General features: G+C 48.6%; 2 protein-coding genes across 2 annotated transcripts; one reads left to right on the top strand and one right to left on the bottom strand.

Annotated features, from left to right (window-relative positions):
• Nucleotides 1–1,119: 1,119 nt before the first annotated feature.
• Nucleotides 1,120–4,989, top strand: LOC123186938 (serine/arginine-rich splicing factor RS31). Its single transcript, XM_044598668.1, has 6 exons — nt 1,120–1,263; nt 1,368–1,504; nt 3,355–3,467; nt 3,631–3,872; nt 4,146–4,388; nt 4,734–4,989. The coding sequence occupies exons 2-6, from the start codon at nt 1,399–1,401 to the stop codon at nt 4,735–4,737; spliced, it is 708 nt and encodes a 235-aa protein (XP_044454603.1). The 5' UTR covers nt 1,120–1,263; nt 1,368–1,398; the 3' UTR covers nt 4,738–4,989.
• Nucleotides 4,990–5,037: 48 nt separating this feature from the next.
• On the bottom strand, nt 5,038–7,898 carry LOC123186937 (pentatricopeptide repeat-containing protein At3g57430, chloroplastic-like). The gene has a single exon (XM_044598667.1). The coding sequence runs from the start codon at nt 7,793–7,795 to the stop codon at nt 5,231–5,233; it is 2,565 nt and encodes an 854-aa protein (XP_044454602.1). The 5' UTR covers nt 7,796–7,898; the 3' UTR covers nt 5,038–5,230.
• Between the last annotated feature and the right edge of the window lie 3,976 nt (nt 7,899–11,874).

The following is an 11,874-nucleotide window of genomic DNA, read 5'->3' as shown; positions in this document are numbered from 1 at the left end:
TGCTATGTCGGCATGTAGCTGAACTGAACGATGTGATACAACGATAGCATAGTTGTAGACCCGTTCTTATGTCGGTGAACCGTTAAATTGAACGAGGTGATGCAACGATAACATAGTTGTAGACCTGTTCTTATGCCAGCATCCCGCTAAACTGAATGGGGCAAGACATGCTGGTGGGTCTGATTGTTGCAAACATTGGGGCGTGGCACCATAAGCTAGAGTGATCATGGCGAAAATGGAACATAGATTTAGTAGTGGGGATGGACTCGTGTCTGCCAACGACAGATGGGCACATAGACATCTTCTGCATTTGCTTTTCCAAATTTTATTGAGAAGAAAATAAATAGAAATAAATAAATACATAGAGAAATGGCGCAAGTAACGTATCTCCCTAGCAAAAGGAAAGAGTAACATATGCTCCCTCCGTCCCAAATAAGTGTCTTGGAACACAGGGAGTATGTGTGATCCTGGATCATCGTCTCATGCTCCGTGTTTCTTATTATCTCGACGTTATGACGAGGCTGTAGTAAATATAACGCAAGAAACAGTGTTGGTGTCCTTTTGAATTCATTTGTTCATTAAGCAAAACAAAATTAGTATTGTGAACCAATGGCATCATGCATGATTTATTTTTCTATATATAAAAACATCATGCATGATTGCTATACTGGACACTGGTAATGGTGAAAACAATGAGAGGAGAGTGAGGTTGGCAAATGGCGATTATTGCTATGATTAGCCGCCGGCCGGACAGCGAATGGTGAAAAGTTAACAACTTTTATTGGCAAGCCATGTCCATTATCGGCGCGGAGGAGCTTAGAGGGATGGTCATGGCACGGTTGCTCAAGTAGGGGTAGGCGGACGTAGTACCGCCAACTGTGGGCACCTGGTCTCTGGAGGAGTAAGATGATTGACACGGGGGAGGAGGAAGAAGATGCTGCAGCCGCTGGATTGAACATATTTTTGTAAATATATTGTAGAGTTTTTCTTAAAACTTTTTACATCATAGAGAAGGGCTTGGAAACAGCGAGAGGCCAGCCCAAGCCCAACCACGGGCCGTGTGAAAAGCCCAACGCCGCACGAGCCTCGTTCGTCCCAAACCCAACCCAACCATCCAAGAGCCAACCCGCACAAGACAAGGAAGGAGCACACACTTGTCTCAAAAAAAGAAGAAGAGGAAGGAGCACACACCCCGACGCCACCGCAGCTCGAAGCCGGAGAAGAACCCTAGCCGCCTCCCTCCTCCCCTCTCCGGCGACGCAGGTACTGCTCACCTCTAGGGTTTCCATCACTTCCTCCCCGCCCCCTCTCTGCCGCCCTCTCAGGCGGCGATTTTGACCCGCTCGCTCTCCTCTTTGCGCGCGCAGGCAGGGTCTCGATCGGGTCGCGCCGGCGAGGATGAGGCCCGTGTTCGTGGGGAACCTGGACTACGACACCCGCCACTCGGAGCTCGACCGCCTCTTCTACCGCTACGGCAGGATCGAGCGCATCGACATGAAGTCAGGTCCGCCCCCCACCATCCCCCCTCCCGGCCCTCCGCCGTCAGATCTCCCTCCCGTCGCCCGTCGCGACGCCCGTCCGCGTCTCCTGTGTTCACCCGGGCCCGATCTGTTCATGCTAATTTTTTGTGGCTACAACAAAGGTGGAAGGACGAATTTAACCTGTAATTAGTTCTCTAAAATTGATTATTAGAATTTTTTTTATCATCAGTGCATGTTTATCGGCACCTCGCACAAAGCGTAATTTCTACACATGACCTGAAATCTGAATATTAGTGGTGCTAATATGTGATGCAATAATTTTGGCTATTTTGCTTGGCTAATCTCTGTTAGCTATGCTTCCGTAAAATTTATATATGGGGTGGGACACTTATGTGAAGCTGTATAAGGATTTGATTTCATGATTGCCACCCCTGTTTTGATGCCTATGCGCATTACCGGTGTTTCGTGGCCGGTCGGGTGCTTACCTGCCCCACCAGTGCTCATCACCTGGGGCCGATCTGTTCATATGCTAAGTTTCCTGGGTACAGAGTTGGAAGAACGAATTTAACTCTACTTGTAATTTTTTGTCTCACTAGAGCATGCAATTAGCTTAGGGGCAGTTTTAACATGGTCCCTTTTACCTCTTTCCACATGAGATGTAAGAGTATATAATATATATGAGCCGTTGATTTCATTAAGTAGTCCGTCTGATTAGCTCTTACCTTCTTACCTGCCATGTGAAAAAAGGAGGTAAGAGGGACAATGCTAAAACTTGCCTTTATTCTAAATTGATTAAAGAAGAACCCTGGAGATAATTTGTTTGCTTAAGGTTTTGACTTGTGCATGTTTCTTTTCACCTTACACCTGGCATAATTTCTCGAGATGATCTGAAATCTGGATGTTGGTTGTATTAACCTGTGATGCAATCATCATGGTAATTTTGCTTCACTAATCTCTGTTACCTATGCTTCTGTAAAATTTGTGGTGTTGTCTTAACATATATATGGTGGTCCGTGAATTTCTTTAATGTTTTTTGGCACCTTACACAAAGCATAACCTGTACAGAGGATCTGAGTATCAGTTTTATTAATCTATGATGCAACAGTTGGGGTGTTAAACTCTGTTAGCTATGCTTCTGTACAATTTATGGCGTGGAACACCTATCTGAACTTATATGGTGGTCCATGTTCTGTAAGAAAAAGTAGTTGCAAGCAATGTATGCATAGCTGGCAGCAACGATGTTTAAATGTTTACTCTGACGCAGGAACTACCGAGGCAAACATACATAGCTCCCCCGGGGCTCCTCAACTCACCCTCCATTCACTCCTGACTCATCCGGCCATCACTCCCTGCACTTGGCCATCCATTTTCCTGATGCACTGTAATATGTTACCACTGCCAAGCATGTTTTGCCGGGACTGACATCAATCATCACGCGATTCGTGCCATGCCATCAGTTCCATCATGCCATACCATGCCATGACTAGAAGTATCCTCTCAGGCATCAACTTGATAACTTGCTATGTGTGCTGTCTCAGTAAGCAATGTCTGTGAGGCTCTTGGTCTGTAGAATGGTGAAGCATGTTCAGTGCCTCCAGTCATACCTTCTTACTTTGGAACTTTTGGATATAAGTTGTACAACACCATGCCTAGCCTCATCATGAATGGAATCTACCAGTAAGCTCATTAGCGCTGTTGATACCATCAGATCTGTGCAGGTGCAGTATTTTTCTGTTTCTGTTAGGTTTGAATTTGACTGAATTTGTTTCATGTATTTTACTTACTTGTCCAATAAAAAAATATGGTTGGTGAACAATGACTCGCACAATATCTAGTTTCATATGGTTCTTACTTGTGGATTTACCTTTTTTAGGGTTTGCTTTTGTCTACTTTGAGGATGAGCGTGATGGTGATGATGCCATACGGGCTCTGGATGGTTATCCCTTTGGCCCTGGGAGACGCAGACTTTCAGTGGAGTGGTCCCGGGTAATTTCTCTTGCTGGTCTTGCAACTCCACTAAACCTTAACACAAAGAAAGTCATAAAACTGTGTTCTGTCATATGCTGACTACCGTCTGATTTAGGTGGTATTTGAAATAATATTGGCTTCAGTTCATTTTGTAATTCTTTTCCGGTGATTCATGTAACAGGGCGACCGTGGAACCAGACGTGATGACCGTGATGGCTACAGTAAACCACCGGTGAATACCAAGCCTACTAAGACACTGTTTGTCATTAACTTTGACCCGATCAACACAAGAGTCAGTGATCTTGAAAGGCATTTTGGTCATTTTGGGAGGATTTCAAATGTTCGGATAAGGAAGAACTTTGCTTTCGTGCAATTTGAAACACAGGAAGAAGCCACAAAAGCCCTAGATGCTACTCATTTGACGTAAGCGCCAGTTTCACCTGTTTTTGAGTTTATATAGTGAGCATATTCTGACTGCAGTTGGCATCATGCTGGTAGTTAGTACCACTTTCACCTGTTTTTCCACAGAAGTTCAGTTTTTTAGCAGAATCTGACTGCAGCTGGCATGTTGGTAGTTGGTACCAGTTCCACCTGTTTTTCTACAAAACTTTAGTTACTGCTAAATGTATTGCATGCTGTTTCATAAGCTTATGTGGTATAAAACTATGCCTGATTAATTCTCATTCCCCTCTGCAGGAAGTTACTGGACAGAGTGATTTCTGTTGAGTATGCCTTCAGGGATGATAGTGAACCAGGTGACAAGTATGACAGGCCAAGTAGAGGTGGTGGCTATGGAAGGCAGGATGACAGTTCATATCGCCGTTCTGTTAGCCCAATGTACCGAAGGTCACGACCTAGTCCTGACTATGGCCGTCCAGCAAGTCCTCAGTATGGTGCATATGGCAGGAGCAGGAGTCCTGTTCGTGATCGATATCGAAGGTAATGCACTCACATTGTTTTTGTTTGATCTTCATATGGTTGCACTTCTTAGTCCTGCTGGCAGATACTTTCATTAGGATCTACCATTTGAATTAGCCAAACCACTTTAGTCTGATTAGTTATTGTGTTCTATTTTCTTTTTTATCTGCCTCCTATATTGTTATGGTTCACTTCTGAATTCAGTGATTAGTCCCTATATTTGATCCCATCTTACAATAATGTTGCAGAAATCTTCTTATAAGCATTGAGTATTCAGTTCTTTTTGTGAGGAAGATTATCCAGTCCTTCATTTGTTAACATCATCTGTTTCCTGTCGTTTGATGAAATCTTTATGTAAAATCACAGCTGATCTCCTGTCCAGCGCTCAAGATCCCCAGCTCCCAACAGAAGAGGTTATGACTGATGGATAGTTATCTCGGTTTATGGTAGCGAGGCGGTTTCCATATGCTGTTCTAGCTCTAGCATTAGTAAACAAGAACCCTTCTGTACCCGTACCGAATCTTATCGTCTAGCTGACACCGTGTTATAAGAAGTTGGACCTGTCCTTTGACAACTGCTTTGTCGTCTGTGTGTTATAAGAAGTTAGACCTGCACTTTGACACCATTAGTAAACAAGGTTCTAAAATTTGTTGAAGTTTACCACAAAAAAGATTCAGAATTTTTTCCAATTTTACTGCCGAGCTCATCCCCCCAAACTGTCTTACATTTTGAGACAAGGGAGTATTTCACTTCATAAGTAATCCAGATAGTTGCTGATATTGTGAGCAAGGAACATTTCCTGTGATTTTGTCAAAGTGGATGCTGTTTCTATGGTGTGAAACATTTTTTAGCGTTGCTGTGTTCTACCAGTAGTCCCCACATGAGCAGGAGCCGTCCCGGAAATGGTGGAACCTCCTGACATCCCTGAGCACAATCTCCCGCCCAACCATCTTGGACATGAACTTGGCCGCCTCATGGCAGTCGTTGCACACCCTCAGGTTCTTGGCCACCCTGATGGCGGCCCCGGCCGGCGCCCGCAGCAGCCCGAAGGCGATGGCCAGCTTCTCGCTGTGGTACCGGAGCATGCCCGCCTTCTCGGCCTCGCCGACGTCGTGGAGCACGCACGACGTGTCCGGCGCGTACCCCTCGCGCCGCATCCGCTCCCAGAGCGCGTCCATGTGCGCGTGCACCTCCGCGCTCGCCGGGTGCGCCGACTCGCCCGCCATGAACCGGTGGATCGCGCCGTCGACCTCGATCCAGCTGCACCCGGGCTCCTTGGCCACGCCCTGCCGCCGCATCCTCGCCCGCACCGCCACCGACTTCTCCCACATCCCGGCGGCCGAGTAGATGTTGCAGAGGAGCACGTAGTGGCTGGCTTCGTCGGGCTCCAGCTCGAAGAGCCGCCCGGCAGCGATCTCGCCGAGCTCCACGTTCCGGTGCAGCCGGCAGCCGCCTAGCAGGCTGCTCCATGCTGACACTTGGTGCTCGCCGGGCTCCATGGAGGTGATGATGTTGTACGCCTCGTCGAGCCTCCCCGCCCGGCCGAGCACGTCGACGACGCAGGCGTGGAGGTCCGGCGTCGGCTTCACGCCGTGGTCCCTCTCCATGCCGCGGAACAGCTCCAGCCCGCGGTCGACCAGCCCGGAGTGGCTGCAGGCGGCCAGGGCGGCGATGAAGGTGACCTCGTTGGGCGTCGCCTCGCCGCCCGCCGCCATCTGGTCGAAGAGCGCCACCGCGTCGCCGCCGAGCCCGTGCATCCCGTAGGCCATGATGAGGACGTTCCAGGTGATGACGTTCCGCCTGGGCAGCCGGTCGAACACCGCCCTCGACGCCGCCAGGCAGCCGCACTTGGCGTACATGTCCACCAGCGCGCTGCCCACGGCGATGTCCGACTCCAGCGCGTGCCTCACCGCGTACCCGTGGATCTCCTTCCCCCTCGCCGGCGCCGCCTGCGCCGCGCACCCCGGCAGCAGCGTCATCAGCGTGATGTTGTTCGGCATGCACCTCTCATCTTCCGTGGATGACGATGATGATGGCAGCTGCATCTCCGTGACGAGCTGGAACGCCTCGGCGACGTGACCTTGCACGACGCACCCGGTGATGAGGGTGTTCCAGGACACGATGTCGCGGGGGTCGATCATGGCGAAGATCCGGCGCGCCACGTCCATCTCGCCGAGGCGCGCGTACATGTCCATGAGCGCGTTCTGCACGAACCGGTTGCCCGCCATGCCGCGCTTCACCACGTACCCGTGCATGGCCTCCTTGCCGGCGAGCCCCTCGGAGCGCGCGCACGCCGGGAGCACGCCGGACATGGTGGTCTCGCTCGGCGCGCACCCGGCCTCCGCCTCCATCCGCGCGAAGAGCTGGAGCGCCTCCGCGTCCATGCCGGCCTGCGCGTAGCCGCAGATCATGGCGTTCCACATGCCCAGCTGCCGGCCCGGCTCCGGCACCATGTCGAACACCCTCCGCGCGTTGCCCACCCGCTCGTTGCCGGCGTACATGTCCACCAGCGCACTCGCCACGAACGAGTTGGCGGCGAGGTCGCCATCCTTGAGGACGACGGCGTGGATCTCCCGGCCGAGGGCGAGCATCTCCAGCCGCGAGCAAGCCGGGAGCGCGCTCGCGAACGTCACGCCGTCCGGCCGCACGCCGAGGGCCACCATGTCGTAGAGCACCTCCACGGCCTCGGCGCACCGGCCGCCCTGCACGAGCAGGCTGATCATGGTGTTCCACGTCACGACGTCGCCGCCGCCGGGGGAGAACGCGGCCGCCGTGGTGCGGAAGAGCGACTGCGCGTCGTCGACGAGGCCGAGGCGCGCGTACATGGAGAGCAGCGCGTTGAAGGGGAAGCGCTCGCGGCCCTCGTCGAGGAAGCCGTGCTTGAGCGCGAACGCGTGGGCCTCGCGGCCGAGGCGGCGGCCGTCGTCGCCGGCGAGGTGGGAGCAGGCGAGGAGCACGCTGACGAGGGTGAAGGAGCTGACGTCGTGGCGGGCCTCGGCGAGCATGCCGCGGAGGGCGTCGAGCGCGCGCTCCCACTGCCGGAACAGGCAGAGCGCGGAGATGAGCGAGTTGTAGGACACGGCGTCGCGGAGCTCCGGCGGCGTGGCGGCGAAGAGCGTGAGGGCCGCGTCGAGGTCGCCGCAGCGCGCGTAGGCGGTGAGGAGCGCGTTGCCGACGGCGGGGGTGGGCCGGTGGATGAGCGCGCGGCGGAGGGCGGCCGCGTGGAGCGCGCGCGCGGCCCGGCCGTCCCGGAGCGCGGCCGCGGACTTGATGGCCGGCGGGAGCGCGAAGTGGTCGAGCTGGGCGGAGGAGGCCGAGAGGGAGGAGAGCGCTCGGAGGGCGGCGCCGTGGTTCCCCGCGGCGGTGAGGGAGCGGATGGTGGCGGAGGTGGGCGGCGGGGCCGCCGGTGGGGCGACAGTGGCGGCCATGGAGTGAGCTCAGCGGGCTGGCTGAGCGGCGAGGAGGCCTGTAGGATAAGCCAGCCTGATTTTTTCTTTTAAAAATGTCTGCCAGTGGGACAGGAATTTTTGGGAGATGAGATGGTTCCACATGCACCAATTATGAATAGCAAATTTGAAAAAAATACTAGAAAAAAAAACTAAAAAATCTAAATCTTTTTTAGTATACATAGTCGACCATTCTACTTGAATATGAAGTTTCACAAGGAAATGACACCCATGACATTCTAGGCGAAGAAGAAAAAAATATATATGCTATATTGGAAAGCACTATTTGAAGGAATAGTAAGGTCTGACTGTATTTTCTTCACTATAAAATACCCTGCTGTCATTCCTTCAGGAAATTTCTTACGTGTGTAGGATGGTCGACCAAGTTTGACATCCAGAAAATGTAGATAATTTTTGATTTTTCCAGTATTTTTTTTGAATTTACTATTCTTGTTGGTGCACATGGAACCATGTTCACCTATGTATTTTCGCAGTGTTGCTACTTGAAACTCTAGAAGGAAATATTCTACTCTTTCTGTTCACAAATACAAAATGTTTTGGATAGTTCAATATGTTCTGCATACAGACTCAAATGAATGAGCAAACATGCTAAAACATATACTCCAGCGTTTAGATCACAGCTGGAGGGAGTACATCCGATCCAGAAAAAGGTTAGAAAATCTTATACTGTATTTGTGAACGGAGGAAGCACTATCTTTTCTATCCATTCCCCTCAATTTCTATGTAAATTCAAATAGGCTTCGTTTCAGTGTATTTGATTGTGCAAATATTGCTGGTTGGAATCAGATAAGGTACTAACATCACTTTATGGTGAATGTCATGCCACATAATTGACTAATAGGCGCCTCATGTAGGTCAACAACGCCGAAGCATGCGACCACTAGAGGGATGTCAACGCAGGGAGTCAGAGTGAGGCATTGCATCCGACTCTTTGTTGTCCGACACCATAATGGGGCTAGGGTCATGTCGCCGGGAACCATGCCATCGGGGGAGGCGTCGATGCCGAGGCAAGCCATCGCCGGGGAGACATCATGGTCCCCATTGTCCCCGCTAAGCACTGCAGGGAAGAAGCCAGGATCCGCACCTCCATGGGAAGGGGGCGAGGAGCAGGGGAGAAGCGGGAATAGAAGAGATGGGAACTTCGACAATGGCGGTAACTGTCGGAGCCATATCGTCCATCGAGAAGATGGGGGTGTGGGGAAAGGGGTTCCGAATTATTTCGAGGATGTGCTAGTGTTGCTCAATACCATTTCTTAGAGAAGTTCGCTGCATTTCATTTTGATCAACAACGCTGTTCCAAATTTTGCGGGCAACATTCAAAGATACTCCCTCTGTAAAGAAATATAAGAGCGTTTAGATTATTACTTTAGTTATCTAAATGCTCTTATATTTCTTTATGAAGGGAGTAAAAGGAAAAAATCGCTAAGCTATCTGCTTCATGGTTACTATTTCTTCTCTTGTGGATGATAAGGCAACAATGCTCAAACTCGGATGGTCGATCGGGCAACAATTTCCTTGATGGTCGCTCCCTTACTGTCACCTGGCCTTTCAGAGACATCCTTCACTATTGCTTGGCAATCAGATGCGATAAGCAAGTGGTTGACCAGCATGTCATTAGCTAGGGCTTGAGCTTCCCTGACGGCTAAAGACTCGGGATAGATGCTTCAGTTATACCACTGAAGGTGATCGTAGATGACCTAAGAGATGTGTCATTCCGGTTCCAGTAGGCCGCAACAATAGCTCCAACATCCCAATTCCCGGAGGTTGCACCATCAACATTAAATTTTGTGAGTCACTCAGGAGGCGAGATCCATGGCATGCGACGGTGACCGATGGTACTGGCCGGTGCAGCCTTATGAGGCTGCTTATAGGTTGTCTCCAAATCCAAGATGAAGTTTTTGACGAAAAGATGTGTTGATAACGATGGCTGAAACTCACTCTCATGGATGGCTATGTGACGAGCGGTCCAAATCGCCCAAAGAGTAGTCACTGTACCAATGAAGTATTGAGCTTTATTTGCACATCTCATTACAGAGGTCATCTCAACTAAAAAAAGAAAGCACATAGGCCATCTAAACAACTTATTTTTGGGCCAATTAAACTTTCAGGGCCTCACTACATACATCCAAACGGGACTATAAGTCTTTTCTACCCATTGCCCTCGCTACACTGGGAAAGTTAATTTTCATAATAAAATTCAGTAACATAAATGTATATCTAAAAATAAGAGATAATAAATGGGACAAACAATACCTTCCTAACCTGCTTTCGTATCTTACTAGGATGATTTGGAGGATTTTGGAAACCTATCCATAACTAGTAGAACGCCCGTGCGTTGCTACGGGCTATCATGCATATACTTTAGGAAGCATCTCTGGTCTGAACTCATAAAAGCCCACTGTGGTCTTGTGAATGTCTTCTCCAATAGGCCCTACAACGTACATAGTTGCCGCTGTCGAAATCAATGGACATCATCTTCCTCAATTATGTGTCAACCTTGCTTATAACGAACCTAAAAAAGATGGAGTTAATGAACAGAAGCATCATGCAGTTGAAGCTTGATAATCAAAAAATGCATGACTACTTTGTACAAGAGGTTAGGTAACTATAGATGAAAACATATCAAGCTTGACCTATGCTTTTTCACTAATAATCCCCATCCTCCATAACCTATACTGACATGGTATGATTGGACAATAACATACTTATTTTCTAAATTACATAACTGAAAAGAAATCATGAACTATAGGCAAAAGAATGACGGACCAACTATTACAGATTAGGCACAACATGTGATCTTCATTGACATGCATGCTAGTACTAATCAAAAATTGTGTGTGCCTTAGGACCTACTATAGGAACGCTCATGTGCGCGCTGGCTCGTGACCGACATCTTACATACAATTCTTCTATTGAGTTTTTCATTTTGCGTTTCCATTTTCTTTTTTTCCCTGTGCAATTGGTGTGCTCTCGCCCTTCCTCTATGCAACTCTCCTATGTACTTTCTATGATGCATTTCTATGAACGCAACTCTCCTATGCAACTCTCACATGGCAATATACCTATTGCACAAAAGATGTCTTGTGTAGACAAGAATGAATGCACTTTATCGTGAATGTTTTTATTTTATTGCTGCCATGTCATGCCCATGTTTTTTTCATCGATTCTCATTTTTTCGGTAGGAACCAAGAAAACCGGTTTCCAGAAATTCTCGGAATTTTCAAATGAATTTTGAATTCAGAATTTTTGTGTATCAATATAATATGTTTAAGCCTCTTTTTAACATAGTGATTGGCCTGTCGAAGTGGCTAGCCAAGTGTTATCTTGTGTTCACAAGGGCATACGAACTGTATTTGACATATGTCAGCCGTATAAATTCAGATTTTTCGGTGATATTTGAATTTTTCGCTGGGTTTTCGCCGTATTTGACATATGACATAGTGATTGGCCGGTTTTCGATCAGTTTCCGAAAATCTCGGCCAAGAAAAAACACTGGTCATGCCACCATTATCTGGACAACTTCTTGCAAGAACATGATGGCTGATAAAAAATGATGCAGCACAGCCTGAAAACAGCATGTAGTAAAACAACATGTAGTATTGGCATTCTGTATCATTTGATGACATCATATTATAGTTGGGTGAAATTTTATCCACAAATTTGAAAGATCAGAGCAAAGAAAAACAAGCATTTCGTGTCCCATTAGCTCCTTGCAACTTGGCTCCTCCGAAATCACACATATTCCTTGCAAAGATTTCTTTATTAAAGTTATGTTCGAGGTAGGCTGATGTTATTTTATCATCAAAGCTGGACTGAAAGCTAAACCAGATTTCCCCAGGAAGCTTGTATTACACCAAATCATTTTGCCGATTGAAAATCTGAATCAAAAAACACAATTCACGGGTTAGGCTGCTCCTTCAGGAAAAGTTATGAATTAGAATGAAAACGGATGTCTATCTGAATGAACGACTTATATAACCATTCATCAATGAAACACGATTTGAATCTGGCAGGTCTGTCCACAAGGTACAATGCAATGT

The sequence above is a fragment of the Triticum aestivum genome, chromosome 2A (genome assembly GCF_018294505.1).
Source record: "Triticum aestivum cultivar Chinese Spring chromosome 2A, IWGSC CS RefSeq v2.1, whole genome shotgun sequence".
In the NCBI taxonomy this organism is placed as follows: domain Eukaryota; kingdom Viridiplantae; phylum Streptophyta; class Magnoliopsida; order Poales; family Poaceae; genus Triticum; species Triticum aestivum.
This window is presented reverse-complemented; position numbering and strand designations above follow the sequence as displayed.

What these genes read in the sequence shown, in the direction of transcription:
- LOC123186938 (XM_044598668.1), top strand. Translation starts at nt 1,399, where the DNA reads ATGAGGCCCGTGTTCGTGGGGAACCTGGACTACGACACCCGCCACTCG. An exon ending in GCGCATCGACATGAAGTCAG is followed by an intron (nt 1,505 to 3,354) that starts GTCCGCCCCCCA and finishes TACCTTTTTTAG; the next exon opens with GGTTTGCTTTTGTCTACTTT. An exon ending in CTAGATGCTACTCATTTGAC is followed by an intron (nt 3,873 to 4,145) that starts GTAAGCGCCAGT and finishes TCCCCTCTGCAG; the next exon opens with GAAGTTACTGGACAGAGTGA.
- LOC123186937 (XM_044598667.1), bottom strand. Translation starts at nt 7,795, where the DNA reads ATGGCCGCCACTGTCGCCCCACCGGCGGCCCCGCCGCCCACCTCCGCC.